Source organism: Stenella coeruleoalba, assembly GCF_951394435.1.
Source record: "Stenella coeruleoalba genome assembly, chromosome: 9".
NCBI lineage: Eukaryota > Metazoa > Chordata > Mammalia > Artiodactyla > Delphinidae > Stenella > Stenella coeruleoalba.
In genome coordinates, this window is record NC_137155.1 from 18,020,692 (window position 1) to 18,041,831 (window position 21,140).

The 21,140-nt window shown below is 35.6% G+C and overlaps 1 protein-coding gene across 1 annotated transcript in view; it reads right to left on the minus strand.

Moving 5' to 3' along the window:
* The window catches only part of KMT2E (lysine methyltransferase 2E (inactive)), a 92,487-nt gene that overhangs the window by 30,583 nt on the left and 40,764 nt on the right, over positions 1-21,140 (minus strand). The window contains 5 exon segments of the mRNA XM_079932064.1: positions 4,022-4,060; positions 8,053-8,225; positions 9,115-9,173; positions 17,363-17,443; positions 20,544-20,773. Coding sequence (XP_079788190.1) covers positions 4,022-4,060; positions 8,053-8,225; positions 9,115-9,173; positions 17,363-17,443; positions 20,544-20,773 — 582 coding nt within the window.

A 21,140-nucleotide genomic window follows, 5' to 3' on the forward strand; every position in this document is an offset into this window, starting at 1 on the left:
AAAAAAAGCGTGTAATAATTTTTTTGAGACTGCCAATATCTACTCTGTACTCACAGTTCTATTTAACCAGAATAAATTTGCAATTATTATGTAAACTATACATACTACATATTAAGTATAAACTTATTTTCTGATATAATACTTCAACTTTTAACATGTTTTATAATAAAAATATACTTTGATATCTTAATTTTGTATAATTCCAAGATCTATAATCAACTGTTCACATGATAAATTCAACATGAGAATAAAATGTCTCACAAAATAAAGACCTTTAAGCTTAAGTGCTTGCTCCTCCTCATACCCCCTATTAAAATCTGTAAGATAAGATTGCTAAGTGCCAAAATGCAGCAAGATGTTTTTTGATCCATCTCTTAAAGTAATGAAAATAAAAACAAAAATAAACAAACGGGACCTAATTAAACTTAAAAACTTTTGCACACCAAAGGAAACCAAGAACAAAACGAAAAGACAACCTACAGAACGGGAGAAAGTATTTGCAAACAAGGTGACCAACAAGGGATTAACCTCCAGAGTATACAAACAGTTCATGCGGCTCAATATCAAAAAAACTAACAACCCAATCAAAAAATGGGCGGACGACCTAAATAGATGGACAAGAGGCACATGAAAAGATGCTCAACATCACTAATTATTAGAGAAATGCAAATCAAAACTACAATGAGGTATCACCTCTCACCAATCAGAATGGCCATCATCAAAAATTCTACAAACAATAAATGCTGGAGAGGGTGTGGAGAAAAGGGAACCCTCTTGCACTGTTGGTGGGAATGTAAATTGGTACAGCCACTATGGAGAACAGTATGGATGTTCCTTAAAAAACTGAAAATAGAGCTACCACATGATCCAGCAATCCTACTCCTGGGCATACGTCTGCAGAAAACCATAGTTCGAAAAGATACATGCAGCCCATTGTTCACTGCAGCACTATATACAATAGCCAGGACAGGGACAACCTAAATGTCCATCGATGGATGAATGGATAAAGAAGAGGTGGTACATACATACAATGGAATATTACTCAGCCATTGAAAGAACGAAATAATGCCATTTGCAGCAACATGTATGGATCTAGAGATTGTCAGACTGAGTGAAGTAAGTCAAAGAGAGAAAGACAAATGTCATACGATATCGCTTGTATGTGGAATCTAAAACAATGGTACAAATGAACTAATTTACAAAACAGTAATAGAGTCACAGATGCAGAAAACAAACTTATGGTTTGGTTACCAAGGGGGAAAGGGGGGAGGGATAAATTGGGACATTGGGATTGACATATACACACTACTATATGTAAAATAGATAACTAATAAGAACCTACTGTATAGCACAGGCAACTCTACTCAGTACTCTGTAATGACTTATATGGGAAAAGAATCTAAAAAAGAGTGGATATACGTATAACTGATTCACTTTGCTGTACAGCAGAAACTAACACAACATTGTAAATCAACAATACTCTAATAAAAATTTTTTTAAAAAAGAAAAAGAATGCTAAATGCCAAGCAGTGAAAAGTTACAACCTCTCAACAGGTTTTAGGAAACAAAAAGGGAATCCTTTTCTCATTGGACTGCAACTTAGAGAAAGGCATAATTACCACACATTTAAAAAGTTTATTAAAGCCTGGACTCCCTCAATTAATTATTTGCAGTCTTAGGACGAAAATCAATTAATGCAGATAACAAAAACATATATCTTATCAATAGCATAATTCAAATTTATAATGGATTTATTAACACAAGAAGTTTCAATTTAGTTGTTTGCAAATGCTGTTCATCAATTTTTCTACAGAACGGAACACCTTTATGAGAAGATAGATTATTTCTATAATGTGTACAACCTACCATAACTGTGAAATTTAAAAATCACATATAGATTTCATGAAAATTCTTATATATGCTGTTAGACATGTACATGTGTATGGTAACACTTACTAAAATTTACCATCAGTCCACCTTCCATATAAGTAACTAATCTTTACTACAAAAAGTATTCTTTTCTATAATGAAACAAACGATAGTAAGTTGCTCAACTATTTGATAGGGGTAGGTTTCTTTTACCAACTGATCTTTTACGGAATTATATATTCTACATTATAATGACCACTTGATAAAGAACAGATTTTTATACAAATATGAAACATCACATATTTTTGGGCCTTTATTTATTTTTATTCTTTTTTTATTTTTCAGAATTTTCTATAGTGAATATGGCTTATATAATACAAAAAATGTTTTTCAAATACTATATACAGACACAAAAGTTTACAATCACTTTTTTTACTACCCCTATTTATTTGTTTATATATTGAGGTATAACTGATTTACAATATTATATTAGTTTCAGGTGTACAATGTAGTGATTCAAAATTTTTTATTGATCATACTTCATTTAAAGTGATTATAAAATATTGGCTATATTCCCTTTGCTTATTATTATTATCCTTGCAGCTTATTTATTCTATACATAGTAGTTTGTACCTCTTAAGCCCCTAACCCCATCTTGCCCTTGTCACCCCTTCCCCCACTGGTAACTACTAGTTTGTTCTCTGTATCTGTGAGTCTGTTTCTATTCTACTTATTCATTTGTTTTATTGTTTAGATTCCACATATAAGTGATAATATACAGTATTTGTCTTTCTCCTATATGACACTACATATTAAGGTTTTCATCAGCTTTATTAAAGAAATCATCTCAGCTTTTAATTTTTTTTTGCTCTCCCTCCCCCCCCCCCAATAAATCCTCTACTAACTTGGTTTCTCTTCAATACAGCTCTTCTATATCTCTTGAGCCTTTTTAATATGACAGAATTACTTATTAGAAATGTAATGATCTTAAAGACATATTCAAGTTAACGGAAAAATTTTCAAAGGTGAACAAAGCATTTTTCAAATTTTAATCTGTCACTTCTTTACGTAATAAATGAAAATATCTCAGTTAAGTAAAAGATGCTCCTTCCTCATTAAGCCTGCTATTCAGATTAGATAAAATGGGAAAAAAGGACAACCACTGGAGTATCAATAGTTCCAACAGCTTAATAAAAAACCCTTTTTCAGACCTCTTCATTCTGGTGTCAGAGAAAATCCCATAAATACAAGTTTAATATAGTAAATATAAAACCCACAACTTTAACATATACAGAACATTTTATAAGACTTTGGACTTGCAGTATGCTGAGTGACACCATGTATTAACATTCTTAAGAAAGAGTTCCAAAACTATGCAAGAATAATCATTGGACAGCTGCTTAATGATCTGTTTTCCAGGAATGTGGAATAATTAATAATGATTACACTTTATACTATGGGGACAACAGATGTATTCTAACACGCTTCCCACATCCTATTTTAATATCTGGCAACTTGAGATATTCATTCTCCTTTACTACCTAACCTAGAAAGTTAGAGTAACACTGTATAGTTGACCTCCGTGATCCAACAGAAACCTATCTTTTAAGGGGAGGCACAGCTGGGGGGGCTTGCTTCTCTCAGCAATCTTGGCATCTACAACATTGAGGATGTATTCTAATTAATTCAAGGCACAAGTGACCAGTTTGTACTTACACGGTGAATCTATGGTGATTTTATAATATTTTATAACTACTGACAACTAAATCACTAGAATTCCAACTCTGCAAAAGAGCAAAATTTCAAATTCCAAATATTATTTTGCATTTCTATGTCTAGAATACTAGTGGTACTGGAGACACGGAATATAATGATAAATGAAAATTTTTAATTTTAGTATTAGAAATTTTACTATTAGAAATTACTTATATATCTCCTTTTGTTTAATGTTTTAACAGTGTTAATAAACTCCAAGAGTGGTATATTAACCCTATTATAATTCTCTATGGTCCCACTTCTGGTAAAGATAATAAGCAATAAAATGACACAGAACTAAGACAGCATAATTTACTTTATTATGAACAAGCAACCACTTAGTTAACCACTAGATATTTGACAACTGATCATAAGGGCTTAAATTTAATGTGTTTACCTTAACTCTTGATGATTTCCTAGATCCTTCACGAAAGGCCTGAAATAACATGGAATTCTGAGTTAGTTTTTTAAAAACTGGATATAATTAATATTTAAAAATGAGTTCACTCAAGCTTTTTATTGAAGTCGCATAAATAACACAAAATATGGTAATAACCAATACAGTCAGAACTAGGGGAATGTTGAAGTAAAGTCTTCTACTAGAACACTGTACTACTATTAAAAATAAATACAGACTATGTAATAACATGAAAATATGTATAAGATACAATGCTAAGAAAATTTCTAAATTTTCTGTGTGCTCAATATTACAATCATGGAAAAATATTTGATAAAAGTTGGAAGGTATTAAAAATATTGCAGTAGTTTTAAGTCATGAGCCAAGTTTTGGGGTGGGTTAAAATAATTTTGTTATTACTTTAATTTCTAAGTCAACTAGAGAGTAATACTTGAGCACTTACTAGTAGGGACTCAAATTATAAGCACTATGGTGAAAAGAACTGTACTTACTCAGTAAATATTGAATGGGAGCTCTCTAATCTGCCAAGTCCTAACGTGTTATCTAAGACTTACTTCACCACTCCACTCCCCAAAGTGTACACTCTTATTTCGAGAGACTTACGAACACTAAACCTAGAGTAAGCAATATAGTTCCTAATTTATTTAAGTTCCAAATTTGTGTGCAGACTATACGTTGGAAGACAGCAAGTTTTATTAAAAAGAGGAGGAGGAGGAGAAGGAGAAGCAGCAGCAGAAGCAAAGAACCTTCACGTAAAACACAGAAAAAGAGCTAGGACTATGGAGAATAGATATGTTCAGACAGGTGGACAACTGAAAGAAATACAATTCTGGTACTAAAGAAATATGAAAGATGGCACGCAATAGGAAGAAATATGTCACACTCAAAGAAAAACTAATATACCGCACTTGTTACCTACTGAAAATAGTTATGACGTAAGACTGGCTAAAAAAAATGTAAAAGTAGGTCATGAAAGCCTTATTTAAAAAGTCACATTTTAAGATTCTGACTTAAATACCGTATGTTCTTCACTATGATGGAGGAATCCATGAAATACCTCTGAGCAAAGAAGGGATAATAAAAACAATATTCACAGAAAATGTCAGAACCAAATGCAGAATGGACTAAAGTAGAAAGAGGATAAAGTTGGAGAAATTAAAGAAGATATTACTGTACTAGAGGTAATAAGGGCGTAGACTGGGTTTATAGAAGCAAAAAGGAAGAAAAATAACAATATACTGAAGAGACATTCCCAAGGAAAAATCAATAGTGCTTTTGACAATAACTCTGAATGTCAAAGACTAAAGATGACTTAAAGATTTTTAAACCTAGATAATGGCTGTGCTGCTGAAACAAAAGAAGAATTTGAAGTATGATAAAAGAAGATGCAAGTTTGATTTACAGAGGAAACACTGAAAGAAAAATAGAACATTCATAAGTAAGTAATATGTGCTGACCATAGTTTTATGAAAAACTTAATATCAAGTTTGAAAAATTCTTTTCAAGTAAAATTAGAAAATTTAAAAAATTAAAAATAAATTAAAATCCTAATATATGGGTCACAATACACAATCCATGTCATTAACAGTGTTAACGCTTCATGCCAAAGCCCTAAAGTGCTAAAACACCAACCAACAATACCTTAATAGGGTTTTATGAGTATTTTTTAAATGTCATCTGTCCAGAATGTCTATTGTTAACTCCATTCACATTTTTAACAGTTAGCCATAACAACAGGCTGAATAAAAAGCGAAATTAGATATATCCTTCTGCTATATATTTTTAACTATATATTGCCCCCAAATAATAGTAAAAACTTAACAGTAAAGCAAACTAAATCTTTTACGCCCAGTTCCTGGATTTTTTTTTCTAACCCTTATCAAGTATTACTAACTTAACAAGAGAGAAAAAATTCTTTTTAAATATACAACAATATTCTGAAACAAATAAAATGTGCTCCAAGACAGAACTGATTCATTTTAAATAGCCAAAAGTCATTCCAGCCAGAGAAAATGCAAAATCTGTTTTATTAAAAAAGTAGATTTGTTAATCTAGATGACCTAAAAATAGAACTACACAAGGATAACGTTTCCAAGTAACTTTTATACAGTAAACAGAGAAGGCATAATTTGAAAGCAGTAGATGAAAAAATTAGGTCAATACCTAAACACGAGTTCCTAAATTGTAAAAAGCACTTAATAGACAATCACTTTCTCTGTATAAGTTACAATCTGAGATGAGGAAAATAACAATGAAATAAAGCAAAATGTGCTTAAGTGCTGTAATAATAGGTTCAAGTGCCATGATGAAATGCAAAGAAAGATCATCATAGCAAATTTCATCGAAAAAAGTACTGCTTTAGATGGGCCTCAAAGTAGAGTAGGAGTTTAAAAGATAAAGATGGAGAAGAGAATATTCTGAACAATGAAGGGAACAGCTTAAGTAAAGATAACATATCACAAATCAGAGGGAGAATTTGGTAATAGTTGTCCAGATTGAATAAAATACAGGAGAAGAATAGCAAAATTAGAGACACATATGTGAAGACTGCTAGAATCAAGACTTATTTTAAACAGGGAGGTGAAATTAGAAAATGAAAAAGATATTTAAAAGTACATGCTGCCGGACTTCCCTGGTGGCGCAGTGGTTAAGAATCCGACTGCTGGGCTTCCCTGGTGGCGCAGTGGTTGAGAGTCCGCCTGCCAATGCAGGGGACACAGGTTCGTGCCCCGGTCTGGGAAGATCCCACGTGCCGCGGAGCGGCTGGGCCCGTGAGCCATGGCCGCTGAGCCTGCGCGTCCGGAGCCTGTGCTCCGCAATGGGAGAGGCCACAACAGTGAGAGGCCCTCGTACCGCAAAAAAAACAAAAACAAAAACAAAACAAAAAAAAGAATCCGACTGCCAATGCACTGGGGACACCGGTTTGAGCCCTGGTCTGGGAAGATCCCACACGCCGCGGAGCAACTAAGCCTGTGTGCCACAACTACTGAGCCCGCGCACCTAGAGCCCGTGCTCCACAACAAGAGAAGCCACCACAGTGAGAAGCCTGTGCACCGCAATGAAGAGTAGCCCCGCTCACCTCAACTAGAGAAAGCCTGTGCGCAGCAACCAAGACCCAACGCAGCCCCCAAAATTAATTAAATGTAAAAAAAAAAAAAAAATACATGCTGCCTATTAAATAACCAAATAATATCATGAAGAATTACTCAAAAAAAATGATTTTATACCTACGTATAATTTCACTCTTTAATAAATATATAGTCATTATTGAAAGTATCTTTTACCTTACATGACAAAAAACTTCATTAGCAATTATAACAAATTTATTAAAAAGTGGCTTATAAATAGTTTTCTGCCATCATATCCTGGTGATATATATATATATTTTTTGCAGTACGCGGGCCTCTCACTGTTGTGGCCTCTCCCGTTGCGGAGCACAAGCTCCGGACGCGCAGGCTCAGCGGCCACGGCTCATGGGCCCAGCTGCTCCGTGGCATGTGGGATCTTCCCGGACCGGGGCATGAACCCGTGTCCCCTGCATCGGCAGGCAGACTCCCAACCACTGCGCCACCAGGGAAGCCCCTCCTGGTGATATTTTAATACAAAAATTTAAGTGAGAAAAATCTAGATCATAAATTCAACAAATGTGGAGCCTTATTAAAATGATTAAATATGATTCAGAGACAAACAGCTATAAACAACCATTCACAATCATTATATGCTCCTCTACCTCTTTATAAGTTATTAAAAATTTAGAACTGTTATTTCTGTTTTCTAAACCAACAACCCACTAAATCTTATTTTAGCTTTTGCATTTCTATGACTAGTCTCATCAGAGTTATGATTTAAAGCAGTTTGCAAACATTTTTCTCTACTCCATTTCAATCTTTAAAACACATTAAAAATTTTAAATGAGTTTGAGTAAGCTTAGATGCTGCTACCTTCTCTAGCTACTATCCATTACTTCTACCACTTCCTATCTATTCATCTTCAAAATAGGAAAAACTTACTTTTTTACATTTTGAAATGTTTTGTTCTTTCTCCCCACTTTTTTTCCTTCTTTTATCATTAACCTTGGAAACTCTTGAAGCAGTTAAAGTAATCGATGTTGGGGTATGCTGAAATGCAGTATATAATTCCACAGGAACCTCATCACCACTCTCAGTTGCACTGGTATCACCATCTTCAAAGGCAAAATAAAAATTATTGCACAAGTAATACTTCTACTTCAAACAATAAAACAGCATTCCACATGACAAACTATTATTCCCCCACCTTTCTGAAGAATAAACATTTTTTTTCACTTCCTCACTCAGTAAGACACATTTAAATGCAAACTGCAAATATATTTCTGATATGTTAAACTAGAAAGGATACAAAATCTGACAACACACTCAGGTGATGTGACTGTGGGAAACAGACACTTACAAACATAGCCAGTGGAAATTCAGAATTCTCTATGAAGGGGAATTTAGCTATATCTAGCAGAATTCTATATACACTTACCCTCTTCACCCAGCAACCCCATTTCTAGGGATCTATCCACAGATAAAATGGGAAAAGTACAAAAAAACCCTTATCCAAGAGGGTTTCATGACGTTACTATCTATAATAACAGCCCAAATGTCCATCACACAGTTCAATAAACTATGGTTATTCAAAAATAGTTGTACTGGTGGCAACATGTTTTATAAGCCAAAGTGAAAGTTTAGCATATGTTACAACTTCAAATCCTGTTCCTAAAAATGAAATAAACACTATTGCACATGATCAACTAACGGATCACCATCTTTCAAAAGAGCAAACATATTTTACATCTTTAAACCAATAGGTTACCTATGTGCAAGAAAATATGGATGATTTTTATTTATTTTCCATATTTCCTAAAATAAATACATTACTGTTCTATAAAATCTGTAAAAAAAGAGTATTTAAAACCTCCACTTGAGATTGTAAATTATATATACAATCAACGTTCATTAGCAAGCAGCTTACGCTGACTAAAAAATATGCAGGCCTCTTATTCTCTCAATCATACTAAAGTTAATTTAGTATAGATCCTTTTCACCCACCTGACATATTTTCCCTTTTCCGGCGTTGTAGTAGCACCGCCCTCTCTTTATCCAAACTCCTATATTAAAATATTAACATGATTATTTATAAACTTTCATAAATTTAGATATAAAGCAGATCTGTTTTAAATGTGATAAACTTGATAATTTCTCTAATGTTCTTATTGAAAAATGTACGGTATAAAATATATGTACATCACTTGCCTTACAGTTTAGATTTGATCTAGCATAATTAGCAGTAGATGCCAGTTAAGTGACTCTGTTGTGTTAAGAAAATAATTTTTTACTTTGGAAACTAGTACTTTTTTTTCCCAAACTGAACAAACCAAAAAGTCTGGGGGGACATGTTAGCGTCATTATTGCATTATTACTATTTGCCTAATTTCCAATTTTGAAATAATAAACACTAAACATTTAACAATTAAGCAAAATATTTCATTAACCTCCCCCAGCCTCCGCTCATGAAGTACATCATCCATAGTAACTGTTTACTTGCCCCGCTCTTCGCCCCCAAAGCGTTTTCACTGTCTAAACTTATTAGTCTAAATGTCAAATAACTAGATATAGTTCTTACATGGGAGCTGAGATGGGAGAATAAGAGCTTTAGACTGAAATACCTACTACTCAGTAATAAGACTTGCCTTAATATCTAGTAGGACATAAAACTATCCTAGCATCACTGATAATTCTAGTTATCACAGAACAATAAGCAGATATCACTCAAGTGACTGTCCTCCCTAATGGTCAGTTTTTAAGCAAGCTTTACTGAAAATCAGCAGATATTTACCCCATGATTAAAAAAAAAGATTTTAACATGTTAAAAAAACCCCAACTATCTGTAAAAAGGCTAGTAACTATTATAAAGTGAAACAAAATCAAAGAAAAACCTCACTCATACAAGGATATGTCCACTCTCACCACTCTTATTCAACATAGTTTTAGAAGTCCTAGCCACGGCAATCAGAGAAGAAAATGAAAAGAAATCCAAACTGGAAAAGAAGAAGTAAAACGGTCACTGTTTGCAGATGACATGATACTATACATAGAAAATCCTAAAGATGCCATCAGAAAACTACTAGAGCTCATCAATGAATCTGGTAAAGTTGCAGGATACAAAATTAATGCACAGAAATCTCTTGCATTCCTATACACTAACAACACAAGATCAGAAAGAGAAATTAAGGAAACACTCCCATTTACTGCAATGAAAAGAATAAAATACCTAGGAATAAACCTACCTAAGGAGGCAAAAGACCTGTACTCAGAAAACTATAAAGAACTCATTGAAGAAATCAAAGATGACACAAACAGATGGGAGAAATATACCATGTTCTTGGATTGGAAGAATCAATATTGTGAAAATGACTATACTACCCAAAGCAACCTACAGATTCAATACAATTCCTATCAAATTACCAATGGCATTCTTCACAAAATTAGAACAAAAAATTTTACAATTTGTATGGAAACACAAAAGACCCTGAATACCCAAAGCAATCTTGAGAAAGAAAAATGGAGCTGGAGGAATTAGACTCCCTGACTTCAAACTATACTACAAAGCTACAGTAATCAAGACAGCATGGTACTAGCACAAAAACCGACATACAGATCAATGGAACAGGAGAGAAAGCCCAGAGATAAACCTATGCACCTATGGTCACCTAATCTATGACAAAGGAAGCAAGAATATACAATGGAGATAAGACAGCCTCTTCAATAAGTGGTGCTGGGAAAACTGGACAGCTACATGTAAAAGAATGAAATTAGAACACTCCCTAACACCATACACAAAAGTAAACTCAAAATGGATTAAAGACCTAAATGTAAGACCGGACACTATAAAACTTTCAGAGGAAAACATAGGAAAAACACTCATTGACATAAACCACAGCAAGATCTTTTTGACCCACCTCCTACAGTAATGAAGATAAAAACAGAAGTAAACAAATGGGACCTAATGAAACTTAAAAGCTTTTGCACAGCAAAGGAAACCATAAACAAACCAAAAAGACAACCCTCAGAATGGAAGAAAATATTTGCAAACAAAGCAACCAACAGGGGATTAATCTCCAAAATATACAAACAGCTCATGGAGCTTAATATTAAAAAAAATTTTTTAAAAACTAACAACCCGATCAAAAAATGGGTGGATGACCTAAATAGACATCTCTGCAAAGAAGACATACAGATGGCCAAGAGGCACATGAAAAGATGCTCAACATCACTAATTATTAGAGAAATGCAAATCAAAACTACAATGAGGTATCACCTCTCACCACTCAGAATGGCCATCATCAAAAAATCTACAAACAGGGCTTCCCTGGTGGTGCAGTGGTTGAGAGTCTGCCTGCCGATGCAGGGGACACAGGTTCGTGCCCCGGTCCGGGAAGATCCTACATGCCACAGAGTGGCTAGGCCTGTGAGCCATGGCCGCTGAGCCTGCACGTCCAGAGCCTGTGCTCCGCAATGGGAGAGGCCACAACAGTGAGAGGCCCGCGTACCACAAAAAAAAAAAAATCTACAAACAATAAATGCTGGAGAGGGTGTGGAAAAAAGCGAACCCTCTTGCACTGTTGGTGGGAATGTAAACTGATACAGCCACTATGGAGAACAGTATGGAGGTTCCTTGAAAAACTAAAAATACAACTATCATATGACCCAGCAATCCCACTATTGGTCACATACCCTGAGAAAACCGTAATTCAAAAGAACACATGTACCCCAGTGTTCACTGCAACACTATTTACAATAGCTAGGATATGGAAACAACCTAAATGTCTAACAATAGATGAATGGATAAAGAAGATATGGTACATATATACAATGGACTATTACTTAGCCATAGAAAGGAACGAAATTGGGTCATTTGTAGAGATGTGGATGGACCTAGAGTCTGTCATACAGAGAAAAGTAAGTCAGAAAAACAAATATCGTACATTAATGCATATACATGGAATCTAGAAAAATGGTAGAGATGAACCTACTTCCAGGGCAGGAATAGAGATGCAAACGTAGAGAATGGACATGTGGACACGGCGAGGTGCAGGGGGGAAGGGGAGGGTGGGATGAACTGGGAAATTAGGATTGACATATATACATTACCATGCGTAAAACAGATAGCCAGTGGGAACCTGCTATAAAGCACAGGAAGCTCGGCTCGGTGCTCTGTGGTGATCTAGATGGGTGGGATGGGGGGGTGCGGTGGGAGGGAGGTCCAAGAGGGAGGGGATATACGTATACATATAGCTGATTCACTTTACTGTACAGCGGAAACTAACACATTGTAAGGCAGTTATACTCCAATAAAAAAGAAAAAAAGGAAAAACCTCACTCATAATAAACAAATGAAAAGTATCAATAAAACACTGAGATTACCATCTCTCATCTAGTTAAACCAGCAAAACTCCAACTCCATCAAAAACTCTACTGTGAGGCTGGGGAAAATAGGCATGCTTATCCATGACTGGTGGGAATTCAAAACTGGACAGTTGCTACTGGAGGGGAATTTGGCAATATCTGACAAAATTTGATATATACATTTACCCTTTTACTGAACAATCCCACTTCCACTTGCAATTACACAAGACTGGAAACAACTCAAATGTCCACTCAAAGGGATGACTAAACTACAGTACATGAAAAAGATGGAGCACCTTGAAGCTACAGAAAGAAATGAGTCAATCTCTATATTACTACTATGAAGTGATCTTCAGGATATATTTTTAAGACAAAAAACTAATGTGGCAAAAACTCTACTATGCTACTGCTTATCTAAGTAAGGAGGAGAATACAAATATATATATATATGTGCATATCTGTTTCTAATATAACAAACAATGGAAGGAATAATCAATTTTTAAAAAACTGTTACTTCCAAAGTGGAAGGAACAGGGGTCGTAAATGTTAGACTTATTTGAATGTACCTTGTCTTAAATATTTGACTTTAGAATGATGTGACTACTTCTTACATAATTAAACAAGCATATAATTATAAAAATAAAGTACAAAAAGCAATCCTTAAAAATAAAATTGCTATATTACTCATCCATTTCTGGTAGGAATGAAAAAATGATACAACTACTCTGCAAAATAATTTGACAATTTCTTATAAAACTGAACATGCAACTACCTACCATATGACCAAGCAATTGCACTCTTAGGCATTTATCCCAGAGAAAACAAAACTTAGGTTTACACCAAAACCTGTACACAAACGTTCAGAGCAACTTTATTTGTAATAGCCAAAAAGTGGAAATGACCCAAATGTCCTTCAGTAGGTGAGTGGTTAAACAAACTCTGGTACATATATACCACATAACACTACTTAAAAATAGAAAAAAGTGAGATACTGATATATGCCACAAATTAGCTGGCTTTCCAGGGAATTATGCTCAGTAAAAAAAAAGCCAATCCCAAGGGCTTCCCTGGTGGCACAGTGGTTGAGAGTCCGCCTGCCGATGCCAGGGACACAGGTTCGTGCCCTGGTCTGGGAAGATCCCACATGCCGCGGAGCGGCTGGGCCCGTGAGCCAGGGCCGCTGAGCCTGCGCATCCGGAGCTTGTGCTCCGCAACGGGAGAGGCCACAACAGTGAGAGGCCCGCGTACCGCAAAAAAAAAAAAAAAAAAAAAAGCCAATTCCAAAAGGTCACATACTGTGTGATTCCATTTATGTAACATTCTTAAAATGACAGAATTACTGAAATGGAGTACAGATTTAGTGGTTGCCAAAGGTCAGGGATGGGAGGGGTAAGAGGTGGGAGGTAGGTACGGCTAGGAAAGGCAACATAGGAATCTTTGTGATTGACATGTTTTGTAGCTTGACTATACCAATGTCAATATTCTGGCTGTGATATTGTATTAACAGTTTTGCAAGATGTTACCACTGGGAGAAACTGAATAAAGGATACGCAGGATCTCTGTATTATTTCACAAATGCATGCAAACCCACATTACTTCAAAAGTTTAATTTTTAAAAAATCAAAAATAAAACTAGGGCTTCCCTGGTGGTGCAGACGTTAAGAATCCCCCTGCCAATGCAGGGGGACATGGGTTCGAGTCCTGGTCCCAGAAGATCCTACATGCTGTGGAGCAACTAAGCTTGTATGCCACAACTACTGAGCCTGCGTTCTAGAGTCTCTGAGCCACAACTACTGAGCCCGCGTGCTGCAACTACTGAAGCCCGTGCGCCCTAGAGCCCATGCTCCTCAACAAGAGACGCCACCGCAATGAGAAGGCCACGCAACGCAACGAAGAGTAGCCCCTGCTCGCCACAACTTGAGAAAGCCCGCACGCAGCAACAAAGACCCAATGCAGCCAAAAATAAGTAAATAAAATAAATTTATTAAAAAAATAAAATAAAAAAATAAAACTAATAACCTAACCCAGAAGTGTGTACCCAGTTGGTGTTATAACCACACAATAAAATTCTTTCAAGAGACTTTAAACACAAAAAATTAACTATACATCCCTGTAGAAAATATCTTACAGGAAAAAAAAGTTCTGAAGTGTGTTACATAATCATATTGTTACAGGTGCTATTGTTGGTACTCTTACTCTGAGACTGTTACATTCTTCTATGGGATTAAGCAGTTGAGCAAATTACATGATACTCTAATTACACTACTGTATATGTTGTTGAGAACTAGGATAAAGAGAGACACAGATGGAATACAGAAACAGTTAAATGAAAACCTTGTACAGTTGACCTCTGAACAACGTGAGGGCTGGGGTGCCGAAATGCAGAGTGTGTAGTTCTGTAGTATTAACTATTGAAAAAATTCCATGCATAAGTGGACATGCACAGTTCAAACCTATGTTGTTCAAAGGTCAACTGTATTCCTAAATTTAAATTGCAATTATCTGTATAAACTCATGTATTTTATCTTAAAAATAAACAAACAGACAAAACTTCTAGTAGACTAGGTTCATCTACTAAAAAGACCTAGCAACGTTGAGTAGTTCCAGAGGAAGGAGCATTACTAGCTCTCAGATTCTGGTCTTGAAAACCAATTCTGAGCGTGGGGCACAGAAGTATGAGATAAGCCCGAGACATCTTGTCGTATTAGATTGCACAAAGCTAGCAAATACTACTAGGGTATTGTCAAAAGGACCACAAAGCCAACTCAAAGTGGTTCCCATTAACCAAAAATGGGAAAAAATTTCAACATAAATAAGGATAATAGAGGGACTTCCCTGGAGGCACAGTGGTTAAGAATCTGCCTGCCAATGCAGGGGACACGGGTTCGATCCCTGGTCTGGGAAGATCCCACATGCCATAGAGCAACTAAGCCCATGCGCCACAACTACTGAGCCTGAAATCTAGAGCCCGCGAGCCACAACTACTGAGCCCGTGTGCTGCAACTACTGAGTCCATGCACAGCAACTACTGAAGTCCATGTGCTCTAGGGCCCGCATGCTGCAACTACTGAGCCCGTGTGCTGCAACTACTGAAGCCCGTGTGCCTAGAGCCCATGCATTGCAACAAGAGAAGCCACTGCAATGAGAAGCCCGCGCACCACAACGAAGAGTAGGCCCCGCTCGCCGCAACTAGAGAAAGCCCGCACACAGCAATGAAGACCCAACACAGCCAAAAAAAAAAAAAAGATAATAGGGACTCCCCTGGTGGTACAGTGGATAAGACTCCACGCTCCCAATGCAGGGGTCCCAGGTTCGATCCCTGGTCAGGAAACTAGGTCCCACATGCATGCTGCAACTAAGAGTTTGCATGCCACAACTAAGGAGCTGACAAGCCACAACTAAGGAGCTGGTGAGCTGCAACTAACAAGCCCGTGAGCCACAACTAAGCAGCCCACATGCCACAACTAATGAGTCCACGTGCCGCAACTAAGGAGCCCGCCTGCCGTAACTAAGACCCTATGCAACCAAATAAATAAATATTTAAAAAGAAAGGAATAACTGCAACAGACTGATATCCAATATGTTTAAATCCCTGACTTCATAATGACACTTAGAATTCTTTTCACTATTCTAAAAACTGATAAAGGCTACAAATCAACAAGCATTTATCCTGCCTTTCCTCAGTGAAATATACCTTAAGAGAACTGAACAGTTAATATGGGGAAGTTTTCTACAGAAATAGTCCAGCTAATAAGTGATAAGCACTAGAATTAACATGTCACTAATTTGCAACCCCTAATAAATTAATGGATCTTAAAAATAACCATCAATGGGTCCCATTCATATATTATAAGATGTGTCACCTGATAGAACACAGCGTATGAAAGTCTAACCCCCCCCCCCAAAAAAAAGGGACCTAAATCTAATCACACACCTATTTACAGAAATATCTATAGAGAGAAATCTGTTAAACCGTGATAATGCAATTGGCAAACTCACCAGGATAAATAGACAATTCAGTCCCTTAAAGAAACACACTGCAAAGGAGACTGGGGTTGGTTGGGTAAGGGGTGTAGCTTTAGATTACTAGAGACTTAAAAGAGATGTATAGCAACCAATCAATACTTTAAGAATGGCTGGATGTAATAGATTTTGTTACATGTTTCAATATAATAATCGTTTTGTGGTTATAGATTTTTGTTAAAAAATTCTTTTATAGATACATACTGAAATACACATACACAAATACATACATACTGAAATACATAAGGATACATATGAATGAAATAATATATTTGGGATTTGCATTAAAACAATATGTGAAGGAGAAAAAGACACAGCAATGTAAATGAAAAAAGATTATTGACAATTGTTGAAGCTGGGTGGTGGAAACATGCAGGTTCATTACACTATTACTTTTATATAGGTTTGAAATGTCCATTAAAAAAGATTTTTTTTGAAAAGCACAAAAAAGAAATGGGAAGAAAACACATTACTGCCAACAAGCAGAATGACAGTAAAAGCCCTGCAAAATTCTATAACTAACGAAATGTCCTTCTAGTAACTTTATAACATAATTTGCAGTCCACTGAAAAAAAGATGTCATCACTTAAAAAAGGCACTATTATTTCATGCATCATTAAAAACCCTAGAAAATAAACCATGACATGCTATCAATGGAAAGATTCTTCTTGATTTTAGAGATGTCAGAATGGAAAAAGAAAAAAACCCAAAAAACAAAACAAACCATAAAAAGGAAACTTCTTCCATCTTAGATTCGATGAAATACAGTATCCATTAATTGTTTAATCTAGAATTCATACATAAATTTCTAATAACTAAAGATTACCTCAGTAAAATGACTGGCAATTTTACTGTATGTACAACTTACCTAGGCTGACAACGTTCACAAAGATATGTATCAGGAATATGCTGCCTGTCAATCCCCATGCAGTCAATATGTTGCCAAACACTTTAAAAAGGAAAAAAAAAGAAAAGCAGAACATATAAAATATTATTAAAATCATCCTTAAATTAAGATTTGATATTCCATTTAACTATCAGTTAATAAGTGTCTACTTTGAGTTTAGCAGTGTAAAAGGTAATACGAAGAATTCATAGAAATAAGTCCTCGGGAAGATAAAACTTTGAGATGCAAAAATAAGAGGACAAATATAGCATGTTATATATATGATATAAATTTCTAAAGCAAATATAATTTTACAATGTAAAAGGTATACATTACAAATATAATTAGAAATCACAAACTGGAGATGTCCACAATGCTTCGAATTAATGGGAAAAGAATCCTGAAGAATAACAGAGACTTGAAGAGAACCTCACTTGGGAAATTAGGAAGAAAAGACCTCATTATAGCAACATTTTCTCAAGTAGACAGATACTGGGAGCAACAGCCAGAAGGCAGTTAATATATCTGAAGAAGAATGTTCATTTTGAGAAACAGAGGGGGATAAAACTGAATTAGTAAAATGCAGTCAGATTACATACAACCTGGAATGTCAGGATTTGCAGAGCATTCCTCTAATTGGCAACAGGTAACAACTAGAGGTTGCTTTGATGGTATACAGTGTTAATTCAAAGAAGTTAAGAAACTGGAGGCATAAAAATCAACTAAGAGGCTTTTCCAACATTCCAGATCTCAGTTAAAGAACAATGGAAAGAACTAGAATGATGGCAGAGAAGATGAAGTTAAAGAATCCAATAGTCATTTCATGAAGATAGAGACTAAATCTATTATGAACTCTATTTTTAATGTGATACATGGACCAACTTGAGGCAAATTTCTCAATGCTATTATTTTGCATTTTATTGCAAGACTTTAATTGGTCTAAAGTTGATATATAGTCTTAATTATTCCTTATATAATAATGAGCTACTTTTAATATATAGCTACTGAGTTAACTGCTATGGATCTTGCTCTTTACTTCTTAACTGAGTATGTTGGGACGAGAACTGGTAAATGTGAAAGGTAATGGACTATGTATCAAAGATGTAGGGGAAAAAGTTCAAAAGAAAAGCAGAACACCTGACATGGAGAGTCAGAATAACAAATTAGGTTAAATCTGGGGGCTAAGTAATAATGTCATGCAGACCACAGAAGAAATAAAACTAGAAAATGAATAAATAATCAGAGCTCTAGATGTCAAACTTGAAAGAGATGAGTATGGGCAGTAGGTACATGAAAATATATAGAGGCAATGAAAACAAGAATAGAGGAAAAAAGATTAAGCCTTGTAGTATACTACAGGTTAAGCAGTAGAAAAGTAGAATAAAAAAAAATAAATTCATAACAAATAGAGCAGTTGCTAAAAAGCAAATACCTTGAATAATCCAAAATACGTGAACTGGTCCCTCAAGAATTTGTAGATAGGTATAAGTCCTAAGGACTATTTCACTCTTTTCTAATAGATATAATTCTATATTATATATAGATCATTGTAATTAATCAAAACAAAAACACTTTAGATTATGCATTAAAATAAAAACATTGTCCAATGGTATGCAGTTTATCACATAAGACAAAATCAGCAATGAGAAAGCTATTTTATATGATTGGTTAAAATATGAATTCAGATTTGCTAATAAGTAGCTAATTAAAAAATAATGAGGAAAACAAGTTATCAGAGAAGTTATTTTCTTAGTTTTTAAATTCACCTCCTGAATAAGCTCACTGAGGTGACTGCTTATGGTAATAGTATGTACCATAAGTTTATTTTTAAATTTTAAAAAGCATCACAATGTATTTTTATTATGAAAATTAACTCAAAGCATTAATATTACAACTTCCCATAAAAATAACATCAATGGGCTTCCCTGGTGGCGCAGTGGTTGAGAGTCCGCCTGCCGATGCAGGGGACGCGGGTTCATGCCCTGGTCCGGGAAGATCCCACATGCCGCGAAGCGGCTGGGCCCGTGAGCCATGGCCGCTGAGCCTACGTGTCCGGAGCCTGTGCTCCGCAACGGGAGAGGCCACAACAGTGAGAGGCCCGCGTACCGCAAAAACAAACAAACAAACAAACAAACAAAAAACCCCATCAAATTTCACATTCCACTTAAGACTAATTTTCCCCCTTTTTGGAAAAGGTAAATCAACTTTTTCATATATAACCTAACTGCCTGTTTATATCAATAACATCCCACTCCTAATCACCTAACTTAATAGATGGGAACAAGATTACAAATAATGCAAAGTAATTTCTATGTGGCTCAACAATGCATTTTTACACTCACATTCAAATATGGGTACTATTTCAAATAAAATGATGAAGCTATGCCTTAAGACCAGATCCAGGACATTCTGTAAACTATCAAACTTTCTTATCCTCTACAGTACATTGCTTAAATACTCTCTGCTTCCCAGCCTATGCAGGGGATGGACTCAGTAACTTTCAGGTTGAAATCCTACTGTTCCCTCTCCATCCTCCCCAACTCCCTCCCACCAGGGGAAAAAAAAAAAAGAAAGAAAACAAAACCCCTTTCTCTCCCAATCACACCTTCTCTAGGGGAGGAGGCCTTTCTTGGTAGTTGAACCAGGGTTGGGGGAGGGGAGACTGTGGTTCTGGTTCAAGGAGACTCCAGAGTGCTGCAAGGTTCAAGTCAAAAGGAGGTGAGAGAGTCAGGTCAAACAAACATCAATCAAAATGTATAATTCCCCCAAACTGGAAAATCACAGTTGACTATACAGCACAAATAATTCCAAAGGAAATACACAGGACTCAATTCTCCTCTCATTTCTGTCTTGTCTACTTTATGTAGTTGTATTACTACCAAATGAGTAAAAAGAGAGATTTGATTCTATATGAATAAAGTTCAGAACTGATTGCCTATTACTCAATTAACAACGAGGATTTCTAAGAAAAACTCTAGGATAGCTTTTTTCCCATAGGGGCATTTCCTAGGAGCAAAAGAGAGTGCACTGACAGTTGCAAAAGTATCACTTAAAAAATGCATTTATCAATTCCTTCAAAAGTCACTTTATTTTTTCCAACATTAACAATCACAAAGGTTAGCAGCGTTCTAGAAAAATAAGCAAATGGCATGAAACATTTTACCTGCATTTGTCACAACAGATCATGTATCCATCATCATGTGTAAAACCACATATGCACCTGGTTACATCAGTACCATAACTTCCATCCTCAGATGTGCTGATTGTAGTAGCACTGGAAGTTTCATCAAAATTAGGAGTGGTAAATATGCCTACTTCATTTTTGCTAATAAGAACTGATGGAGGAGGGGAAGCCGGAGGTGTTGGAGGAGGACGAGCACCATAATTATGGTCCTGGGTAATTAATCACAAATACATCACAATGTAATTTCAATAAAAATATAAACTAAGCAACTTAAATAAAATTCAATCCTTAAATATTTGAGGGAGATGAAATTGGCCTACTTCTTCCTTAATACCTTTAAAATAATGACTTGGTGAAACCAGATATAGAAACTTGGTCACCTTCACAATGCAAGATGTGAGAATAGTGGTTAAAAAAAAAAACAACTCAGGAAACTGGAGGCTAAAGAATAACAAAAACAATTACAAAAGACGTATTATCACTATAAAGTATACAATAGGGATTTTTAAAGTTTTGGCAACATTGAATAGACAAGCTTAGACAAGCTTTCATTTTCTCAGCTATGAAATGGGGATG